This window comes from Rhineura floridana, chromosome 2 (assembly GCF_030035675.1).
Source record: "Rhineura floridana isolate rRhiFlo1 chromosome 2, rRhiFlo1.hap2, whole genome shotgun sequence".
In the NCBI taxonomy this organism is placed as follows: domain Eukaryota; kingdom Metazoa; phylum Chordata; class Lepidosauria; order Squamata; family Rhineuridae; genus Rhineura; species Rhineura floridana.
The window spans coordinates 156,734,838-156,759,343 of NC_084481.1; the positions used below are offsets into that span (position 1 = coordinate 156,734,838).

The 24,506-nt window shown below is 42.9% G+C and overlaps 1 protein-coding gene across 4 annotated transcripts in view; it reads left to right on the plus strand.

Annotated features, from left to right (window-relative positions):
- ATG13 (autophagy related 13) overlaps positions 1-24,506 on the plus strand; it is a 68,717-nt gene that overhangs the window by 11,699 nt on the left and 32,512 nt on the right. For 2 of the 4 annotated variants that reach the window (XM_061610894.1, XM_061610893.1), the window contains 9 exons: positions 723-803; positions 1,526-1,645; positions 2,824-2,870; positions 9,846-9,986; positions 10,628-10,668; positions 11,037-11,133; positions 11,413-11,511; positions 12,697-12,784; positions 14,721-14,819. In XM_061610894.1, the coding sequence (XP_061466878.1) occupies positions 723-803; positions 1,526-1,645; positions 2,824-2,870; positions 9,846-9,986; positions 10,628-10,668; positions 11,037-11,133; positions 11,413-11,511; positions 12,697-12,784; positions 14,721-14,819 (813 nt within the window). The remainder of the gene's footprint in view (positions 1-722; positions 804-1,525; positions 1,646-2,823; positions 2,871-9,845; positions 9,987-10,627; positions 10,669-11,036; positions 11,134-11,412; positions 11,512-12,696; positions 12,785-14,720; positions 14,820-24,506) is intronic. The other 2 variants (XM_061610895.1, XM_061610896.1) reach the window with 1 other exon arrangement.

The window sequence follows — 24,506 nt, forward strand, 5'->3', positions numbered from 1 at the left end:
TCAGTTGAGCCTCAGTAACTTGGGGGACAACCAGGACACTCCAACAGATAATCTCAGTGATCAAGTTGGGATATAAGGGCTCAGGCAGTCCCTAAGGTATCTGGACCCAAGTTGTACAGGACTTTTTAAATTAATATAAGGACCTTCACTTGTAGTAGACAAATTGGGCAACAATCTATAATACCTGATCCTGATTCCAGTCCTGAGGAGCTTGCAATCTAAAATCAGCTCTGGGGAGACAACAGAGGAAAGGAAGGGGTAGGGTAATTGCTAGTTACAGTGGGGAATGGTGACTAAGGGAGTGTGCCAAAAGCTTGCAGTTTTTGAGGAGGGGTCTGAAGGAAGGTAGCATTACATGGATGCCCTGTAAGGCATTTCCAGGCAAAGAGAGGAGAGGCAGAGTTGTTTGAAGGATTAATCAGAATATGAAAACAGAGCTGGAGGGTAAGGCTATGGAGGGCTTTAAAGGTAGATCCAGGAGCAAACAGGAAGTCTGTTTAGGGATCTAAAGAAAAATGTCATATGGTCAAAACAACAAGAGAGGTGAATTATTTTGACAGCACAGTTCTAGAGAGAGGGGGCGAGGCCAAGGTAAAATAATGGAAGACCAGGGAAAAGACTAGAATAGTTAAAAGTAGCTACTTTTGTTTGTGTTTCTTTCAATCTCTCTCCAAACAGTTCTAGACTGCTCACAAATCCAGTAAGCATATTTTCTCTTTCAGACTGTACAAGTGATTGTCCAGGCCCGACTTGGTGAAAAGATTTGCACTCGATCATCATCTTCACCAACTGGCTCTGACTGGGTAAACCATATAGCAATCCCATTAGCCCCTCAGTTGCATCATGTTAAGATACAGGCAACAAAAGACTTAAGCAAAAATAGAAACATAGCACTGTGCAAAAATGTTAAAACAGTATTCTGTTCCCATTTTTTTTTAACTATATCAAGTACTGCTTGAGCTTATTGTGGGACTGGGTATACAAATACAATATATGCCTGAGCAGTTTCTACCTCAACTTGTTGTGGCTGGATTTCTCTTAATTCTTTTTAATTGAGATATTTGGGGCTCTGGTAAAAGACCTGTAGAGACAAATGGTAAACTGAGAGAACAAGAAAGAAGATTTTTGTGTCTGTATTATCTGCTTTACAAGAAAAATAGCAAAGTAAATCAAAACAGTTGCTGGTAATCTGCTTTGTGTGACAGCAAAAGATATTTGTCCTATAGTTGGAGATTATACTAATTTGTTACAGGTTGTAACAAATATTTATTTATTACATTTATACCCTGCCTTTCTTTTCATGATAGGAACCCAAGGCGGCTTACATATGGTTCCCAGGCAGTCTCCCATCCAGGCACTGACCAGACCTGATGCTGCTTAGCTTCAGCAGGGTGCTGGCTCATGTGCCTTCAGACCATAACCTGGGATCATGCATTCCTTGAGTGTGTACAGTCTACAGTGTGCCGCAGGGCAGGTTTCTCAAATAAGTTCCTGAAAAGTAAAATATATACTCTTAATTTTGCAGTTCAACTTGGCAATCAAAGATATCCCAGAAGTTACTCATGAAGCAAAAAAAGCCTTGGCAGGACAGCTGCCTGCTGTTGGCCGGTCAATGTGCGTGGAAATCTCTCTCAAAACCTCTGAGGTAAAGCCTGAACAAAACTGTGGTATTCTTTTGCCATCTTCTCCTTTTAAAGCTCATGTCAACAGTTGCATTACTTGTCTTCACACGAGGGCTGTGAGTCGTGGAGTCGGAGTCAGGAGCAATTTTCGGTGGAGTCGGAGTCGGTAGAAATGTACCGACTCTGGATTCAAAATAAATTTTGATTGACAAATTTTTAAAATATAAATTCAAAATGTCAAAGAAGCTTCCCATGAAGTCAGCTGTAGTTGAGCATTTCACCATAACTCAAGATGGAAAACATTTTGTGTGTCAGTGTATGACACAGGACCCAGATGAAGACAAATGCTGTGATGCCAAGATCAGTGCATATTCAGGCAGCGATAAAAATGCTCCTACGAGAGCTTCCAATTTAAAAAGACATTTACAGCCCTTTTCAGGGCTGTGGAGTCGGAAGCAGTTTTGGGTGGAGTCGGAGTTAGACAGCAGAAAAATAGAGGAGTCGGAGTCGAAGGTTTGGTGTTGTGATTCCACAGCCCTGCTTCACACTATGCTCAAGAGATCTAGTGCAACAGTTTATTAGCACACCACTATTGACACTGTTAAGGAATAGGAGCCGCTGTGTTTTGTAAACTGTAGTCATCATGTTGTTGTCACGTTCTGTACAGAGGCACTTATGATATTGGAAGTGCCATCTTTCCAAAACAGTTTTTCAGCTTAAATATTTTTTTAAAAAAGTAAGAAAAACTAGTAAAATTTAAAAATCAGGCTGTATGATTGTTACACACAGCATACCAACACCATGTGAGGAGGGGCCAGCCTGGTGAGGAAATACATGCTCACTTCAAGTGCGGGTATGTTTGTCATTTAAAGTCAAAAGGAAGGTGGGCTCATCTCACAAGTAGAAAAACAGGCTTCTTTTTTATATACGCATCCTTAATCTACTTGTGAATTTCAGGGAGCAAACCATAATTATACATTTATTATCACATTTTAGATGCTAGATTTTGTGTCTCCATTCAGCTTCTATTGGAGCACCATAGGACCACAGTGAGATTTAAGATGATTATTCATATGATGATAAACTTATTTTGCAGGCCTTTGCAACAATTCACCATTCATTAAGCATCTCTTTAGAGATGAGCTGCAGTAGGATTTTCCCTCACAAAGAGGTTGTTTAAACATTCCTTTTTCCACTGCAGGGGGATTCCATGGAGCTGGAAATCTGGTGTTTGGAAATGAATGAAAAGTAAGTGTGTATTGCTGAATTTAGATGATACCTCATAGTATGGTTTGCTGCATTCCAGAATCCAAAGCTTCTAATCTCCCTTTGCACACAGAGGGAGGGAAGAGGGCATGTGCAAGCCTGAGGCCAGTGTTGTTTTATTCTTGGAATATGAAGCCATGGTTTCATGTTATGTCCAACTGTTTTGTCAAGTAATTAGCAGTCTTGCTTCTGGCACTTAACCCACAATCTAGCACACCTAAGAACATAAGAAGAGCCTGCTGGATCAGGCCAGTGGCCCATCTAGTCCAGCATCCTGTTCTCACAGTGGCCAACCAGGTGCCTGGGGGAAGCCCGCAAGCAGGACCCGAGTGCAAGAACACTCTCCCCTCCTGAGGCTTCCGGCAACTGGTTTTCAGAAGCATGCTGCCTCTGACTAGGGTGGCACAGCACAGCCATCACGGCTAGTAGCCATTGATAGCCCTGTCCTCCATGAATTTGTCTAATCTTCTTTTAAAGCCGTCCAAGCTGGTGGCCATTACTGCATCTTGTGGGAGCAAATTCCATAGTTTTAACTATGCGCTGAGTAAAGAAGTACTTCCTTTTGTCTGTCCTGAATCTTCCAACATTCAGCTTCTTTGAATGTCCACGAGTTCTAGTATTATGAGAGAGGGAGAAGAACTTTTCTCTATCCACTTTCTCAATGCCATGCATAATTTTATACACTTCTATCATGTCTCCTCTGACCCGCCTTTTCTCTAAACTAAAAAGCCCCAAATGCTGCAACCTTTCCTCGTAAGGGAGTCGCTCCATCCCCTTGATCATTCTGGTTGCCCTCTGATGAACCTTTTCCAACTCTATAATATCCTTTTTGAGATGAGGCGATCAGAACTGTACACAGTATTCCAAATGCGGCCGCACCATAGATTTATACAACGGCATTATGATATCGGCTGTTTTATTTTCAATACCTTTCCTAATTATCGCTAGCATGGAATTTGCCTTTTTCACAGCTGCCGCACACTGGGTCGACATTTTCATCGTGCTGTCCACTACAACCCCGAGGTCTCTCTCCTGGTCGGTCACCGCCAGTTCAGACCCCATGAGCGTATATGTGAAATTCAGATTTTTTGCTCCAATATGCATAATTTTACACTTGTTTATATTGAATTGCATTTGCCATTTTTCCGCCCATTCACTCAGTTTGGAGAGGTCTTTTTGGAGCTCTTCGCAATCCCTTTTTGTTTTAACAACCCTGAACAATTTAGTGTCATCAGCAAACTTGGCCACTTCACTGCTCACTCCTAATTCTAGGTCATTAATGAACAAGTTGAAAAGTACAGGTCCCAATACCGATCCTTGAGGGACTCCACTTTCTACAGCCCTCCATTGGGAGAACTGTCCGTTTATTCCTACTCTCTGCTTTCTGCTTCTTAACCAATTTCTTATCCACAAGAGGACCTCTCCTCTTATTCCATGACTGCTAAGCTTCCTCAGAAGTCTTTGGTGAGGTACCTTGTCAAACGCTTTTTGAAAGTCTAAGTACACTATGTCCACTGGATCACCTCTATCTATATGCTTGTTGACACTCTCAAAGAATTCTAATAGGTTACTGAGACAGGACTTTCCCTTGCAGAAGCCATGCTGGCTCTGCTTCAGCAAGGCTTGTTCTTCTATGTGCTTAGTTAATCTAGCTTTAATAATACTTTCTACCAGTTTTCCAGGGACAGAAGTTAAGCTAACTGGCCTGTAATTTCCGGGATCCCCTCTGGATCCCTTTTTGAAGATTGGCGTTACATTTGCCACTTTCCAGTCCTCAGGCACGCAGGAGGACCCAAGGGACAAGTTACATATTTTAGTTAGCAGATCAGCAATTTCACCTTTGAGTTCTTTGAGAACTCTCGGGTGGATGCCATCCGGGCCCGGTGATTTGTCAGTTTTTATATTGTCCATTAAGCTTAGAACTTCCTCTCTCGTTACCACTATTTGTCTCAGTTCCTCAGAATCCCTTCCTGCAAATGTTAGTTCAGGTTCAGGGATCTGCCCTATATCTTCCACTGTGAAGACAGATGCAAAGAATTCATTTAGCTTCTCTGCAATCTCCTTATCGTTCTTTAGTACACCTTTGACTCCCTTATCATCCAAGGGTCCAATTGTCTCCCTAGATGGTCTCCTGCTTTGAATGTATTTATAGAATTTTTTGTTGTTGGTTTTTATGTTCTTAGCAATGTGCTCCTCAAATTCTTTTTTAGCATCCCTTATTGTCTTCTTGCATTTCTTTTGCCAGAGTTTGTGTTCTTTTTTATTTTCTTCATTTGGACAAGACTTCCATTTTTTGAAGGAAGACTTTTTGCCTCTAAGAGCTTCCTTGACTTTGCTCGTTAACCATGCTGGCATCTTCTTGGCCCTGGCGGTACCTTTTCTGGTCTGCGGTATACACTCCAGTTGAGCTTCTAATATAGTGTTTTTAAACAACTTCCAAGCATTTTCGAGTGATGTGACCCTCTGGACTTTGTTTTTCAGCTTTCTTTTTACCAATCCCCTCATTTTTGTGAAGTTTCCTCTTTTGAAGTCAAATGTGACCGTGTTGGATTTTCTTGGCAATTGGCCAGTTACATGTATGTTTAATTTAATAGCACTGTGGTCACTGCTCCCAATCGGTTCAACAACACTTACATCTTGCACCAGGTCCCGGTCCCCACTGCGGAGTAAGTCCAGGGTTGCTGTCCCTCTGGTCGGTTCCATGACCAACTGGTCTAGGGAATAGTCATTTAGAATATCTAGAAACTTTGCTTCTTTGTCATGACTGGAACACATATGCAGCCAGTCTGTGTCCGGGTAGTTGAAGTCACCCATTACTACCACATTTCCTAGTTTGGATGCTTCCTCAATTTCATATCTCATCTCAAGGTCTCCCTGAGCATTTTGATCAGGGGGACGATAGATCGTTCCCAGTATTAAGTCCCTCCTGGGGCATGGTATCACCACCCACAACGATTCTGTGGAGGAGTCTGCCTCTTTTGGGGTTTCGAGCTTGCTGGATTCAATGCCTTCTTTCACGTATAGAGAGACTCCGCCACCAATACGTCCTTCCCTGTCCTTCCGATATAGTTTATATCCAGGGATAACCGTATCCCACTGGTTTTCTCCATTCCACCAGGTCTCCGTTATGCTCACTATATCAATGCTCTCCTCTAAGACCAAGCACTCCAGTTCTCCCATCTTGGTTCGCAGGCTCCTAGCATTAGCGTACAGGCACTTGTAAGCAGTGTCTCTCTTCAAGTGTCTTTGGCACTTGTGGTTAGGCCTGTGGTAATTTTCCTCTTCTGAATTTATATCCTGTGCCCCTGCTCTCACAATGCCTACTTCTAGGCCTACCCCTTCTAAAATTTCATCATATTTTTGGTTTTTAGCCCAGGGGGGAGGTTTATTCCGAACCGGACCTTTCTCAGCTCCTGTCAGGTTTCCCCCCTCAGTCAGTTTAAAAGCTGCTCTGCCACCTTTTTAATTTTAAGTGCCAGCAGTCTGGTTCCATTCTGGTTCAAGTGGAGCCCGTCCCTTTTGTACAGGCCCGGCTTGTCCCAAAATGTTCCCCAGTGCCTAACAAATCCAAACCCTTCCACCCGACACCATCGTCTCATCCACGCATTGAGACTGCGAAGCTGGGCCTGTCTGGCTGGTCCTGCGCGTGGAACCGGTAGCATTTCAGAGAAAGCCACCTTGGAGGTCCTGGCTTTCAGCATCCTACCTAGCAACCTAAATTTTGCTTCCAGGACCTCACGGCTGCATTTCCCCATGTCGTTGGTGCCAACGTGCACCACGACTACTGACTCCTTCCCAGCACTGTCTACCAAACTGTCTAAACGACGGGAGATATCCGCAACCTTCGCACCAGGCAGGCAAAACACCTTGCGGTCTACACGCCCATCACACACCCCACTGTCTATGTTCCTAATGATCGAATCACCCACTACAAGGATCCCTCCACCCCCTGGAGATATATCCTCGGCACGAGAGGATAGCTGCTCATCCCCCAAGGAATGGGTCCCTTCTAAGGGATCGTTTCCCTCTTCCTCAGCTGGATGCTCTCCTTCCCCGAGACCATCGTTGTCCATGATAGCAGGAGAGCTATCATCGTTGGAGTGGGACACAGCTATAACGTCCCTGAAGGCCTCCTCCACACACCTCTCTGCCTCTCTCAGCTTTTCCAGGTCCACCACCTTGGCCTCAAGGAAATGAAGTCGTTCCCGGAGAGCCAGGAGCTCATTGCACCGAGAGCATACCCACGACTTCTGTCCAACAGGCAGATAGTCGTACATGCTGCAATACTGTACTGTATTGTGGTCCTTTTCTTCAAGTAATTGGCATCTCTCAGTGCCCTTGCATGTGTATGGTTAGCCAAGCAGAAAACTATTAAGTTCAAATTCATGGAAGATAAGGTTATATCATTGGCCGCTAAGCAAGACGGCTGTACAGGATCTTCAAAATTGGAACAGCATGCCTCTGAATACCAGTTACTAGGGAACAACAGTGGGAAAGGGCTGTTGCACTTATGGTTCTATTTGTGAAGTTCTCATAGGTGTTTGGTTGGCCACTGTGGGAAACAGAATGCTCAACTAAATAATTATGTGGGCTGATCTAGTGGGGCTGTTCTTATGTTACAGTTCATGGTTCACAGTTACCTCTCTTGTCTCTGAGCAGATATAATTGTGTGATGCCAAAATCATGTGAGGTTTGGATTATCCTTCTTGTTAGTATATTGACTATTTAGTTGTGAACCAATATGTTTGAATGGTAAGAGCAACTATTTATTTATTTATTAGATTTGTTAGTCGCCCATCTGGCTGGTTGTCCAGCTGCTCTGGGCGACGTACAGAATAAAAACATACAAATACATTAAAACATTAAAATCTAAACAGTAGTAATAAACCTAACCCACCCCAAAAGCCTCTCTGAAGAGCCAGGTCTTCAAGGCCCGGTGGAAGCTCATCATAGCGGGGACATGACGGAGATAGTTTTAACTGGTGGGATAGAGAGGAGGCCTTTTGAGGCTGATCTTATTGCGTGGCATCCTTGATGAAGCTGGAGGCGCTCTTTCAGATAAACTGGGCCGAGACTGTATAGGGTTTTAAAGGTCAAAACCAACACCTTGAATTGGGCCCGGAAAATAACCGGCAACCAGTGCAACTCCTTCAGCGCTGGAGTGCTGTGATCTTGCAGGCGGCTGCCTTTGATCAGGTGAGCCACTGCATTCTGTACCAGTTGCAGCTTCCGGACCGTTTTCATGGGTAACCCCACATAGAGCGCATTACAGTAGTCTAGGCAAGAGGAGACGAGGGCATGTACCACCGATAGGAGCAGATGGTTGGGAAGGTAGGGGCGCAGCCTCCGTATCAGATGGAGTTGATACAGTGCTGCCCGGCTCACAGCCGAGACCTGAGCCTCCATGGACAGCTGGGAGTCGAGAATGACTCCCAGGCTGCGGACCTGGTCTTTCAGGGGCAATTGTGCCCCATTGAGGACCAGGTCAACATCCCCCATCCTTCCCTTGTCTCCCACGAACAGTACCTCGGTTTTGTCAGGGTTCAGCTTCAGCTTATTCCCTCCCATCCAGCCACTCACCGACTCCAGGCACTTGGACAGGGTTTCTACAGCCAACCTTGGTGAGGACTTGAATGAGAGGTAGAGCTGCGTATCATCCGCATACTGGTGACACTGCAGCCCAGATCTTCTGATGATAGCCCCCAGCAGCTTTATATAGATGTTGAACAGCATTGGGGAGAGGATAGAACCCTGTGGCACCCCACAAGTGAGAGACCAAGGATCCGAAACCTCATCCCCCAATGCCACTCTCTGGTACCTACCAGAGAAGAAGGAACCACTGCAATACCTAACCTCTCCAGACGGTCCAGAAGGATACCGTGCTCAACGGTATCAAAAGCCGCTAAGAGATCAAGGAGGACAAGGAAGGTGCATTTGCCCCTATCCAGCGCCCTCCTCATATCCACCAAGGCGACAAAGGCCGTTTCAGTGCCATGTCCAGGCCTGAAGCCTGATTGAAATGGATCCAGATAATCTGCTTCCTCCAAGTGCGCTTGCAACTGCTGTGCTACCACCCGCTCAACTGCCTTGCCCAAGAATGGCAGATTTGAGACTAGTTTATATGTGCTGCTGTTTAGGAAATGCATGAATTACAAAATGGGAAACTATAGTAAAATCAGGTTGTTTGTGTTGGTGATTTTATATCAATCCATCCTAAATCTAAAAAGGCGGTTATTATTAGATGGCAGAAAGCTCTATAATAAATTCTCTGGCTGATCCATAATTATGTGCCCTTTAAGTGGCCTATTTTGATTTACCAGCGTTTTAGAAGAAACTAGAGCCAAATTATTTGCAGCAAGTCAGCAGTTTAGTTCTTGGGTTTTTTATTCTGTATCAGGTCACTGTAATTAGCCATAAGCATCTGTTTCTTAGCTTTTACTGATCTGGAGGATGGAAAAATTACTTAGAAACTTGTGGTTTTATTACTACGTTGTTTATCTGTCAAATAAGATATTACTCTATCTGTTAACTGAGAAGCAAATATGTCTCTTCATATAATATACTTCAGTATCTAAAGACGTGTGTCTTTCTGGCTATGTGCTGAAGTAGGAGGATTTCTAATTACAAATAAAAATTATGGAAGGATCATTCTATAGGTGTCTACAAGCTATATGAGAAAATAAGCTATAAAATGTTCACAAACTTACAGTATCTAATTTCAATACAAGAGTCTTTGTGAGGTCTATTGCAAAAACCTTATTCTTTTGGAACAAATTGCATAGGTTCTGTGAATAGATTGTATGTCTAAGGGCAGGTTGTAATCTCAGTTGCTTATACTGTATTTTACATGAGTAATTCTAAAGCAGATCCTAAATTTCACTGTCTCTCACAGGTATTTGTGTAGTTTATGTCACTTCACTGGGAATGTTGGACTAACTCTTTCTGTGTGCTTTCTAGATGTGATAAAGAAATCAAAGTTTCCTACACTGTGTATAACAGGCTGTCTCTATTACTGAAGTCTTTACTTGCTATAACAAGGGTGACTCCTGCCTACAGACTGTCCAGGAAACAAGGTCACGAATATGTAATATTATACAGGTAATGCTGACTCTGATATTTCTTTGAAACAGAAAGCATAGAACTATAAGCACCTATGCCATCTTTCCACTCTTCTGTTTCTGTGAGGTTTTGCATTTCTTTATCAACTCTTATTGTTTTTCTGTAACTTCTCCATATGCTTAGAATATTCTTCCCATGCATACCCAACTTGCTTCCTCAGTTGTTTCTTTTAAAAGGATCTATTAAAAGAGAAAAAAATATTTCTCCCTCCCATCTTTGACTTAGATGTTGTTCTATTAGTAAGTTTTGGAGCTGCTAAATATTTGCCAGGGTGTGGGAACCCTTTTGAAAAGGCAAGTTTGAAGTGGGTCTGACAAAGGTGTTTTTGGTTAGCTTGCTGACCAGTGAATAGAATATTGGTCTCAGCCCTAGTTTCTCATAACTAAAAGGCAATAATACAGGAATGTTGTAAGGCTAAAGAATATAAATCTTCTAAAGTTCTTTGTAATCAGAATTCCTAATTCGATGGTTAACACTTAGTGTGCCTGACTTTATAGTACCATATTTAATGTTCGTTCTCTCTCTCTCTCTCTCTCTCTCTCTCTCTCTCTCTCTCTCTCTCTCTCTCCCGCCCCCTCTCTCTCTCCCGCCCCCTCTCTCTCTCATTTAACCTTCTGTAGGATATACTTTGGAGAAGTTCAGCTGAGTGGCTTGGGAGAAGGTATAGTTGGGCAATGCACAAAGTAACTGAATAAACTATGTACCAGTAACATCACAAATAGGGTAATTGAGGGAATAGAAGGGGGAAATGATGAATTTCAGAATAGCAAATTTAGTAAAATAACTTTTAAAAAAGATGCTGGGTATATGACAGATTTATTACAAAGAAGCATGCCTTAGATCAGATGCCTTACTGCAGGAGAACACATTGTTATCCTTTTGTTGCTAGCAGGATGACTAATGAGAGAGCTTTTACAGAAACAATCATACAGTGACAGAGAAGTAGTGAATCAGCCTTAATCTTGTTGCTGACCATTATTTCTCTGTAAAATAAGTACTATATTGGTCATTTTTCTTCTGCCTCTATAGGATTTCAGACAGTTCGTGTTGGGACAGTGGGCACTCCACTAGGCACCATCACATTGTCTTGTGCCTACAGAATCAACCTAGCTTTCATGTCTACCAGGTGAGGGCATGTGAGTCAAACTAAACCATATTTTTCCGGATACTCCGCTTCTTAAGCCCAGAGTCCTGGAGTTTTTGCAGAGTGGTATTGTTAATAGCCCTGAGTCATGTTCCTGAACACCAGATTCCTTGTTCATGTGTGGAATTGCAGGGTTGAATTGTGGTGATGCTCTGCTCCCCATTAACTGATGCAAAGAACAATCTACTTGCTAGAATTGGGGTTGCAGCAGAGAAGAGAATGCAGTCTTATGAATAACACCATTTGCTTGTTGCATTGCAGGCAGTTTGAGAGGACCCCACCTATCATGGGGATTATCATTGATCACTTTGTGGACCGTCCCTACCCCAGCTCCTCACCCATGCATCCCTGCAATTACAGGTGAGGAAATATGAATCACAGTTAATAGGTGAAGGTAGTTCTTCTCAAGTATAGAACTTTTACATCATGCACTGCTGGGTGAAGAAAAGGATGAAGAAAAGATCACTCTCTTATTTGAAGGGGAGTGCATAAGAGAAGCTTGCATTTTCTATTCTGTTAGAAGTGGATAGATGGGTAGAGTATGGTCCAGAGACTTCTCAGACTTTCAGACTCACACCAGTTCACACAGACAGGTTAACATGAAGTCTCCTTCGCATCATTGGTGTATAATCAGAAAAATATTATGGAGACTGAAAATTCTTAATTGCTAAATCAAATAAGTTGCATGAGAAAACTAACACAGTGCCTTGGAAACATCTTTTTTAGTGTTTGTACACTCATGTGTCAGCATGAGAAAGCATGCATAATTCAAACATTTTCATATATTTTTTATATATTGTATTAGATCCACACTTTCCCTTCTGCAAATAGAAGGGCTCCTTCAATATGTGAAAGAGATAAATAAATTGTGATCCAGCTAATACTTCTGCTGGAGGAACAAAGACAGGAGGTGATTTTTGCCAATTCCCACTTGCCCCTGCAGGCCTTGTGCCACCTCTCACACTATTCCTAGCCCTCGAGTCTAGAGCAGCTTTTCAGAGGCTGCAGGTGAAAGGAGAAATTGGCGAATATCCATTCCTGCCTTCTCTACTAGAAGCATCCTGTGAGTGGAATTCTGCTTCCGGAAGCCAAGAGCCAACCCGTTGTATAATGCTTTGATGTGTAGATCAAAGTGGGGGAGGTTAACTGAAAGGTTTTTTTCCCCTTAAAGTTGCCTTGATAGTCAGACCAAAAGCAATGGCAAGGTGCTTAGAACTGGCTCTTGTAACTGTCTGTTAAGCTATATTTTGTACATTTCTGCAGCTGATAACATAGGATAAATTTATCAAAAAACTAGCTGGAAGATAGAGTAATGCTTCATGCTTCTGGGACAATTTCTGGACAAATAAAATCCAAACATACTTAATTCACTCTAGTAGCATTTTTTAAAACATTGATAGGGAAAGAGTTAGAGCTCTTTCATAATTCTCCTTTCAGCTCCACTCAGATGATCTGCTTTTGTCTGCAATTTCTGTCTCAGTATGTACCTTTCAAATCTGTGTTTTATTGAGCATTCCCATTTTGAAACTTACCTTTTTGTTACAGAACAACTGGTGAGGAAAATGCATATCCATCAGTGGAAGACTCTCAAGAAGCATGCACCACCTCTTTCTCTACTTCCCCTCCATCCCAGGTAAGCAATTTTTCAGAGACCATTCTAGACGTTTTCCAGCATACCTCTTTTAGAGAGGCAGCTGTACAATCATGCTTGCCAACAAGATATATTTTAGTTTACTGACCCTTGCATTTTTGGTTAACATTTTTGTAATCTAGATATTACAGATTGTAAGACAAATGCAGAAATGAAGGTTACTGAAAACTAAATGATGATGGACTTATCACATGTGTGCCTGCCAATAGAGATAGGTTTCCTTGTGAATATATTCCACTACCAGAAAAAATCTATAGATAAAACAACAATTTGGCATTGGTCACACTTGATTGCACAGAGCGTAGTTTAAATTCTGAATCATTTTTTTTACAATCTACTGATTGTATCACCTTTTTCCATCCCACTGTAATTTCTTAACAATTGTCTATACCTAGCAATTGTAAAATATTTAAGAATGGATCAGTTTCTCTTTTTCTATACCTTTTAAAAAAAGTTGCATACTCAGATCAATGGGTGTGCACAATTTTGAATAGATTTAAAAGACTAGTAAAGAACCTTTGGAATTGTGTAGCTGCTGTGGGAGCAAAGTTTATTTTAAACTCCAGTTCAGCAAGGGCAGTCCTGATATGGAAATGAGTTTGAGTACAGGTCTTCCTTTTTGGAAATTGAAAAACGTGCTGTTGGTGCAAGAGAAGATATATAACACTTGGAATGCACATAGCCTTGTGAAAGTGCTGATTATCATAGCTTGAATTTAGGCTGGAGGAAGAGGGCATGACCTACAGGCAGCAATGTGCTGGGCACAGCCTTTTGTTTCACTCTCATTTTCCTGGGTCAGAATGGCTAGTTCCAATTTATGTATGTACTCAGGCATTCTAGAGATTTTTGCCTTATGCTTATAGACTTTCCTGGTTGGTCAGTTAAATATCACCAAAGAAACAAATTCTTCTCAGGCGTTCTGTTGTGTCATCCAAGCGCTGCACGTTTGAAGATACATGGCTTCTGGCTTTTTGACTGCCAGCACAGCTGATGGGTTTACTGCCCAAGGCCTTTCCTCTGTTCTTACTAGGGTTTGTGTTCTGTTGTTCTGTAACAACAGGATGAGGGATTTTTTTTTTAAAAAAGTTCTCAAGTGGAGAAATAAAAGGCTAGTACAGCCAACCCCCTAAAACGTGCAAAGACTCATTGTCTGACTGACACACAGTGTCAGGGAATCAGGTCTTACCAATATAGCCAGAGCTCCCAGTTCATCAGGCTGGGGGCAGCAGAATACTAGCAGAAGGAGTTTGGGTCCACACCAAATAAAAGTTTTAAAATGCTTATTGAAAGATGTCCAATGTAACACAGCCAGCAGTGCTCTTGTCAGTTGCCCCATTGCAGGAATGGTAAAATGCAATATTAGATATCCCCAATAGTCCTGATCTTTCATACTCACATAATCATGCAAGTAAATGGTGGCCACCCCGTTTACTGTAGCGACGAAGAAGAGACTTGGAGAAGCAGGTGGCGCACTCATAGGAGTCTCAGTTGCTGTCTTATTGGAACTAGAGATGGCTTTGATCACTGGGATGCATGGGGGTTTTAAGTGATCTCCCCCCTCACTTGCCACCAATAGCTATTCAAACCTAGTCATTAGTAAGACCAATGAAAGTTCTAATACGTCTGAATTTGGAACAGAGCCTCAGACTATCTAATCTGCAGTTAATTCTCTGATAAAGCCTACAAGTAGGAACAATATAATGTGAATGGACAACATAATGGACAACAATTTCCTTTATTAATCGTGCAGATCCCTTTCAATTCTACAACTCTTTGATGTGTATGAAAGTTTCTAATAGCTCTGGCCACAGTCTCTCCTCACCAGCATTCAGTTCATCCAACTCTTTTCAGGTTTTTTCTTTCTGAAGTCCTTTTCTTTCTCTTCCTTTTCTGTTTTCTTTTGTGTGTCTTTGTACAGTGTGTGTTTACTGTCACTAAAGCACATTTTCAGACCCCTCCTCCTGTGGTGATGGATACATTGAAGGGCCCTGTGATGGGGCTGGCCTTTTCACATCAAGTGAGTTCATTGTAGGAAAAAGTGTGATGGCCTGACTACACTCTTAAAACCCAGAAAGTGCATGACAAACGTGTTTTTGCAGTAAGCAGTAAATTATTTTGCTTTGACTTATCCCTTAAGGCTGGTTAGCCTAAAATGAAACAAGTCTTTGGGTTTAGTCAACTTAGAAGTTTGCAAGTTCTGTTCAGTTCTTTATTGCTTTTTAAAAAAGAAAATAAAGCAAACATCTCTGGAGTTATTAAATTGCTTGTTTTGTCACTGAACAGGAATTTTTTAAAGGAATAACGAAAACAATGTTGTTTAGAAGTTTGAGGTAAAACTTTGTAGCGTCCTGATTTCTCTGTGGAATAGAAGGTTTTCTGGAACTTGCTATATGTTATGTTGAGTTGGCCGGGGCACAGAGAATAAACAGTATTTTTCACCTCAGAAGAAATTAAAGGTCCACTGTCAACATTATAAAGGGCAGCAGAGAAACTCGGGAGTAAATTTTATTCTAGGGGCTTAATTCTGCTCCAGTTGGCCTTATAGACACACAAGAGTTAAGACTTTCATAGTACAAACTTGTCACACTGGTTTCTTAATTGTAATGTTCTTTTGGGGGGCAGGAGAGAACATATTAGGCTTTGGGGCATGTTGTATCCCTTCTGTTATTTACTAAGAGCCCAGTATTTCACCTATGCATCTCTTCTGTTTCTTCTCCAGGGCTTTCTGATAGCCCAGTGAAGAATTTACATTAATCTTTTGGGGTCCAAGGTACTCCAATAGATTTTGTGTTAGACTTTAGTATGTGAAAGCAATAAACTAATTATTATCTTTAAACTGGAGTAATTGTGAAAACAATCCTATTTTTATTTGTCTGAATTCCCTGAAATTTTGTTTTGATATGCTTTTATACTGCTGTTTTACTGGTTTTATGTAGTTTTATTTTAATGGTATTATTTATTGTTTTTATGTTGTATACCACTTAGACATTTTAAAACTATTAAGCAGTTTATAAATGCTTTAAATAAATTAAATAAATAGTATTTATTTACAGCTGTAACTATAAAGGGGTTTGTTGGACCCCAATAGCAGTTTGATACTATCAAACAATAGTGGATGAGGGTCCTCTATACACTTAAACATTTAATTGTGAAATTACACTTAACTTTGCCATATTATGCTCATTATATACAAACATAACTCAGATTAAATTCAAGGCATTCACTTATTAATCTCCAACTTGCTGTGGCACAGCAATTGTGAGTACACGTGGATGAAACAGATTATCTCGACCCATCCCAGTCTGGGTTCAGGCCTGGTTATGGGACTGAATCGGCCTTGATTGCCATGGTGGATGAACTTTATCAGGAGGACGGGGGGAGTGCGACCCTGTTATTCTTACTTGATCTCTCAGCAGCTTTTGATACCATTGACCATGGTATTCTTCTGGGCCAACTTGGTGAGATGGGTATTGGAGGGACTGTTTTACAGTGGTTCCAATCCTATCTCCAAGGTCGATCTCAGAGAATAGCATTAGGTGACTTTCTTTCGGCCCCCTGGCAGTTGTGCTGTGGGGTGCCCCAGGGTACCATATTGTCCTCCATGCTGTTTAATATCTATATGAAGCCCTTGGGAGAAGTCATCAGAAGTTTTGGGGTGAGGTGTCAGCAGTATGCTGACGATACCCAGGTCTATTTCTCCATAACATCTGAATCAGGAGAGGCCGTGCAAGCCGTGGACCACTGTCTGCACTCGGTGGTGGGCTGGATGAGGGCCAGTAAACGGAGTCTGAATCCTAGCAAGACAGAGGCACTGTGGGTTGGTGGTTCCCGAGTTTGGATAATTGGTCAGTTGCCTGCTTTGGATGGGGTCGTACTCCCTCTGAAAGAGCAGGTCCGTAGTCTTGGGGTGCTCCTGGATCCATCTTTGTTGCTAGAGGCCCAGGTGATCTCCATGGCTAGCAGTGCCTTCTATCACCTTCGGCTGATAAGACAGCTGCGGCTGTTTCTGGACTGGGATAGCCTGACCACTGTTGTCCATGCACTGGTAACCTCCAGTCTGGATTACTGTAATGCACTCTATGTGGGGCTGCCCTTGAGGTTGGTCTGGAAGCTGCAGCTGGTGCAAAATATGGCAGCAAGACTGCTCACTGGGGCAGGGTATCGCCAACATGTCACCCCGCTGCTGAAAGAATTGCACTGGCTGCCCATTTGCTACCGGGCCAAGTTCAAGGTTCTAGTTTTGGTGTACAAAGCCCTATACAGCTTGGGACCAGGATACCTGAAAGACCGTCTTACCCCTTATATACCCAGTCGATCACTGCAGTCTGCAGGTGAGGGCCTCCTGCAGATACCATCTTATCAGGAGGTTCATTCTGCACAATATAGGAAATGGACCTTTAGTGTGGCGGCATCTACCCTGTGGAATTCCCTCCCCTTAAATATTAAGCGACAGCTGGTATAGCACAGTGGGGAGGAGAGCCTGGCTGGGAGTCCAGAGTCTTTGAGTTCAAATCCCTGCTCATGTCTCCTGGGTGTCAAGGGCCAGCTAAAGATCACCCCCACAGTGAGTAGCTCAGTGGTTACATGCCCTGCCACCTGTGCAGCTGTGGGCAAGCTGCATAGTCCCAAGGAGCCCAGTTGCCCCCCAGCTGGCAGTTGTGGACAAGGAAGGGGCTGGCTTGTGCAGCTGTGGCAAGCTGAGCAGGCCCTAGCCAGCTGGGGAGGACTAGCTAGCTGGGGAGGACTAGCTAGCTGGGGAGGACTAGCCAGCTGGGGAGGACTAGCCTCAGAGGGAGGCAATGGTAAACCCCCTCTGAATACCACTTACCATGAAAACCTTATGCATAGTGTAGCCATAAGTCAGGATCGACTTGAAGGCAGCCCATTTCCATTTTTTTCAAATATTAGGCAGGCGCCATCTCTGCTATCTTTTCAGCACCTTTCAAAGACTTTCCTCTTTCAACAAGTCTTTTAAATTGAGACGTATCCCAGTCTGTTTCTGTGTTAGAATTGATTTTAATATGTTTTCTTTAATAATGTTTTTAACCCTTTTTTTAAAAAAAAGATGTTTTTAAAGCTTTTTAAAAAAAAATGTTTTTAATGTTTTGTTTTAATGTATTTTAAGGCCTTTTTATGATGAATTAAAGTGTTTTTAGTGTTATTGTTTGCCTCCCTGGGCTCCTGCTGGGAGGAAGGGCAGGATATAAATCAAATAATAAATAAATAAATAAACTACCTGAACATTTTGTACCGTCTAACAAGATAAAAAGTGTGAAGCATTCACTGGAAATATAAAAAGGAGGTCAAAAACCAGAATGCTGGAAAGATATGGCTTTATTCTGTGCACAAAGGCATCTAATAATTTCTTGTGTATAAAAAAGATGAATTTCTGTATAAAATATATCAAAGCCCAACGCATTTCAGCCTGCAGGCTGAACAACAGCTTTTCTCAAATATCCTTTATATACAGGCAGGCCTACTAATAGTAAAAATCCTTATTAGCATTTTTAATGCAATTCATATACAGCTTTTTCTAAATAAAAATCTACCGATAGCTAGAACTAAACCAGAGTGGAGAGATGCTCTTAAAACATAGGAAATAAGTAAAGTCCTGCTGTATCAAACTAAAGGCCTATCTAGTCCAGCATTCTGTTCTAACAGTGGCTAACCAGATATCCATGTGAAGCACACAAGCAGAACGGTGTTCTCTTACTTATGATTCCCAACAAGTGGTATTTTTGAAGCTGTCCAGGTTGGTGGCCATCACTGTCAAGAATAGCTAACTTTGGTCAAGCTGAAATGGGCCACCAGAGAGGATTCTGGGAGCCCATGATTACCTAGGACTCCCTACTGGGGGGGAGATCCGCAGCTCAGTGTCAGGCAGGCAATTTACAACCTGGGCAGGGGGATGTAACTGATCCCTAGCTATTATTCCTTATCAGCTTCCTAGGATTAGAAGTCAGGAAGAAGGGGTGTGTAGATCAGAACCCCTGGGTGAGGCTGGATAAGTCCCTCATCTTCAAAGGCTTCAAAGGAGTAGACCCCTGCGGAGGTGGGAGATGACTGTTTGCTTCCCCCCCCCCCGCTTTGGTGACTGTTAAACTCCATAAAAAAGGAAGGATAAACTTCCAAAGTTAGTTCCCTCTTTCCATCTACCTTGACTTGCTGACATACGACAGAGACCGTTTGGGAACCCGGCTGTTCTGCTGGAGGAATAGTGTCTACTCTATTGTAAGTATAGGATCTTAGCTTAGAAAGACTTTCGTTGTATTCCTTTGTCTGAATTGAACCTCTCCCCTTTTTGTCATGCCAATGTGCCTCGTGTAACCCATCTGTGGGGGATTATCTTTAAGGAAACAAACCACTGCTCTCTTTTGTAAATACCAACTCATTTACGTTTAAATAAAATATCCTTTTATAAACGGTGTGCATTGGATTGGAACTGAGGATTCTAAATCTAGACCTTTGACTGCTGAACGCTACTGTTACTGTTAATTGACGAGGGTTAATCTCTTGGAATTCACATTGGGCTCTGACGTCCCTTCCCTCAGAGAAAGGAACCTAGCCAGAAGGGTGGTGGCAGTTACTACGGAAGTAATTACTCCTGGAAGAGGGAGAGTTTGCCTGGGAAGCAGCACCCCAAAGGAGTGGGACTGTTCTCAGAAGCAAAGACCCCCCCTTGGAGAACTAAGGACAAGCGACCCCAGAGGGACAAGTCTTTGACAATCACTACATCTTCTAGTGGATCTGATAGTTCAACTACACATTGTGTAAAGAAATATTTCCTTCATCTAGTCACGATTTCCTCACCATTTAGCTTCATTGGATGAACCCAAGTTCTCTTATTATAAGAGAAGAAAAACTTATTTCTCCACTTTCTCCTCTATCAAGCCCCCCCTTACTTGCCGTTATTCTAAGCTTAAACGCCCCAAATGTTGTAATTTTTCCTCATAGGGAGTTGCTCCAATGCCTCCATCATTTTGGTTGCTGTTTTCTGCACAATATTGGTTTTTGAGATGTGGCTACCAGAATCCAGGTGGGGCATACCATAGATTTGTATAAAGAATTATGAGATTGGCAATTTTATTTTATTGGAATAGTTAATATGTTTGTTAGAAATAATTACTGTTCACAAACCCAGATAAAAATAAATAAACTTAACCTTTTTAGTGGTACTCATTACTAAACTACTTAATTAGTAGTGTTAATACTGTTCTGTGAATGGTTAACGAGTTCTGACTTTGCAGCATCTGAACCATATTAATAAATATTGGTACTTTTTTATTTAACAAAATTTTATATTGTTGGATAGTAAAAAAAAACTAAGTGGTTTACAAAAAAATTAAAATTATTGATAAAACAGTTAAACAAGTAATTAGACAATTTCTTAAAAGTGCAGAACAAGTATTGTGTGACACCTGTAACAGTGCCAGTTTCACAGATCAAAGTGCTCGAGTGAGCATGTATGAGGTAAGGTAGTCCCACAAGTAAACTGGTCCCAAGCTGTTACAGGCCTTATATACCAATAGTAACACCTTGAACTTGGCCCAGTAACAAATCAGCAACTAGTGCAGATCCTTGAGCAGAGATGTGTTATGCTGACAAGATTTCACACCTATCAGCAATTTGTTCAAAGAATTCTGCACTAACTGCAGTTTCTGGGTCAAGTGCAAGGGAAGCCCTACACAGAATGCACTGCATTAATCCAGTCTTGGTCACCAATGCCTGAACTACTGTGGCCAGGATATTCTGGTTTGGGAACAGTTGTAGTTATCTTACCAGGCACAGCTGATAAAAAGCACTTCTAGCCATTGAAACTACCTGGGCCTCCAGTAACAGAGCTGGATCCAGAAACACCCCCAGACGGCTTATCTGCCCCTTCAGGGAGAGTGCAACCCCATCCAGGGCAGGCAATTGACCAATTTCTTGGACACAAGAACCACTCACCCACAATGCCTCCATCTTGCCAGAGTTCAAGCTCAGCTTATTTTCTTTTATCCATCCCACCACTGTATCCAGGCCCTGGTCCAGGCCCGCATAACCTCTCCTGATTTAGATGTTATGGAGAAATAGAGCTGAGTGTCATCAGCATACTGGTGACACCTTGTCCCAAAACCCCTAAACACCACTCTCAGAAGCTTCATATAGATATTAAATAGCATTGGGGATAAGGTGGTACCCTGCACCCTCCCACTGCCAGGCTGAAAAACAATCACTCAACGCTACTCTCTGGACTCGGTCCTGTAGGTAGGACTGGAACCACCATAACATGGTGCCCCCAAATGGGTTCACAAGGATACTGTGTCAATTATATCGAAAGCTACCAAGAGATCAAGATGCAGGAACAAGGTCGCACTCCCCCTGTCCCACTCTCTGTAAAAGTTATCCAAAAATACTTGGACATGTTGAGATTTTGCAACAGTCTCTGGTCTATTGAGATACCAACATTTATTTTGTATTATATTGCTTGTTTTTTCACAGTCCAAGTCCTCCAGTGGTTCAGGCCCCAGGGATTTGTGTGTCCCCCCTGCCCTCCTTAGCCTCAGCCCTGGATAGAACTTACATTTTCAGACGTCAAGCTGATTCTTCTGCTGAGGTTAGCAAGGGATACTAAAAGAACAAAAAAGCCTTTTTTCAGGTACATCCATAGTAACAGACAAGAAAAGAAGTGGTGGTCCAGTTACTTAGTGAGGATGGCAAAATTATAACAGATGACAAAGAAAAGGTAGAAGTGCTCAATTCCTACTTTGGCTTAGTCTTCTCCCAAAAGAGGGTTTATGACCCTCCAGACAAACGTGAAGTTGAAGGGGTAGAATTGCAGCTTGAGACTGATAGATAAATGGTCAAGGAATACCTAATCACTTTGAATGAGTTCAAATCTCTAGGATATGATGAACCACATCCTAGTGTAATGAAGGAACTGGATGAAAAACTCTTAGCACCATTGTCTATTATCTTTGCAAAATTGTGGAGGATGGGTGAAGTGCCGGATGACTGGAGGAGGGGTAATGTTGTCCCTATTTTCAAAAAGGGCAAAAGGGAGGAACCTGGGAACTACAGACCAGTGTACCTGAGAAAATTCTGGAGCAGATAATAAAGTGGCACCTTGAAAACAATGCAGTGATTACCCAGAAGCCAACATGGATATGTCAAGAACACATTCCATCAGACTAATCTTATCTCACTTTTTTATTGGTAGCCTCCCTGGTAGAATGTGAGAATGCTGTGGAATTAATATCTCTCAACTTCAGCAAAGCTTTTGACAAAGTGCCCCATGATCAGCAAGCTAGCTAAATGTGGGCTTGATAGAACAACTATCAGGTGGATCCACAGTTGGGTACAGAATTGTACTTAAAGAGTGCTTATCAATGGTTCCTTCACAAAATGGGGCGGGGGAGGTAACAAGCGGGTTACCACAGGGCTTGGTCCTGGGCCCAGTGCTCTTCAACATTTTTGTTAATGATTTGGAAGAGGAGGTGCAGTGGAAGCTTATCAAATTTGCAGATGATACAAAATTGGGAGGGATAGCTAATACCCTGGAAGACAGAAATAGAATTCAATGTGATTTTTGATACGTGATTTGGCTGAAAACGACAGAATGAAATTTAGCAGGGATAAGTGCAAAGTTTTACACCTAGGGGACAAAAAACCCAAGTGCACAGTTACAGGATGGGAAATATTTGGCTCAGCAATACTACATGCAAGAAGGATCTTGGAATTGTTGGTGATCACAAGCTGAATATGAGTGAGCAGTGTGATGTGGCTGCAAAAAAGGCAAATGCTATTTTAGGCTGCATTTACAGAAGTATAGTTTCCAAAGCGGTTGTGGTGCACATTGGCACCAATGATATGGGGAAATGCAGCCGTGAGGTCCTGGAAGCAAAATTTAGGTTGCTAGGTAGGATGCTGAAAGCCAGGACCTCCAAGGTGGCTTTCTCTGAAATGCTACTGGTTCCATGCGCAGGACCAGCCAGACAAGCACAGCTTTGTAGTCTCAATGCGTGGATGAGACGATGGTGTCGCGAGGAGGGGTTTGGATTTGTTAGGCCCTGGGGAACATTTTGGGACAAGCCAGGCTTGTACAAAAGGGACAGGCTCCACTTGAACCAGAATGGAACCAGACTGCTGGCACTTAAAATTAAAAAGGTTTCAGAGCAGCTTTTAAACTGACTGAGGGGGGGAACCCGACAGGAGCTGAGGAAGGTCCGGTTCGGAGTAAACCTCCCCCCTGGGATAAAGACCAAAGAAATGATGAAATTGTAAAAGGGGTAGGCCTAGAAGTAGGCATTGTGAGAGCAGGGGCACAGGATATAAATTCAGAAGGGCAAAATTACCATACGTCAAACCACAAGTGCCAAAGACACTTGAAGAGAGACACTGCTTAAAAGTGTCTGTACACTAATGCTAGGAGCCTCCGAACCAAGATGGGAGAACTGGAGCATTGATATAGTGAGCATAACGGAGACCTGGTGGAATGGAGAAAACCAGTGGGATACAGTCATCCCTGGATATAAACTATATCAGAAGGACAGGGAAGGACGTATTGGTGGCAGAGTCGCTCTGTACGTGAAAGAAGGCATTGAATCCAGCAAGCTCGAAACCCCAAAAGAGGCGGACTCCTCCACAGAATCGTTGTGGGTGGTGATACCATGCCCCAGTGTCAGGATGCAGGACTGGGACCCTAGCACTTCAGAGGATGAGCAGGAGATCACTTTCTCAGAGCTGGGTGAAGAGGGGGAGGGAGAACTCTCAGAGATAGTGTTGCCCAGCGACCGCAGAGGCCTTGAAACTCCAGCAGACAAAGTTACAGACACTACTCAGGAATTTCCCACACTTACCCCCCTCACTGAGCCAAAGCCGTTAGACCAAGAAGGAGGGGGGATTCCACTCCCTCCTCAGCCAGGGAAAAGTCAGCCTGAAATTGTCCTAAGGCGGAGTGAGAGAATTCGTGCCAGAAAGCCCCCTTAAAAAGGATAAGGGGGGGCGGGAATTCCTTGTTCTGTCAACTCTCTTGCATGTCGCAGGACACGTGTATTGTGTTGCTTCATGAGGAGACGTAGTCTGTGTCTGGATATTACACTAATAAAAACTGAATTGCTTTCATCGACTGGTGTGATTCCTGAGTCCAGCCCTGGACACGACAGATTGACAGAACCACCAACTTCACCCTCAACGCTCCCACCGCTTGAACACGACAAGATGGAGAAGGGAGCAGGGGGAACAAATCCCACTTCTGAGACGGAAGAAGTGAGACTGCTGAGGACCAATGTGGCGGATTTACAGGCAGATGTTCAAACCTTGTTAGCGGCTGTCAGGACTTTGAAGACTGACAATCAGGCCCTGAGAACCACAGTAGATCAGATGCGAGCAGCCCCTCCGGCAGCTGTGGTGAAGATCCCTATAGGATTACCACCTAAATATGCGGGACAGAGTGAGCAGCTTTCTACCTTCGTGGCTCAGTGTGAATTGTATTTGGACATCAGAAACGCAGAGTTTCCCAGTGATGTTGCCAAGGTGGCGTTCGTCATTAGTCTCTTGGAAGGAGAAGCTGCCAAGTGGGTAACTCCGTACCTGGTCAGAAAGGATGGCCTTCTGGGAAGGTATAGAGACTTTATGCGAGCCATGACTGAGATGTTCCAGGACCCTCAAAGGGCGGCGACGGTGGCCAGGCAGTTGGGGGCCTTGGAGCAAGGGAAAGGAACGG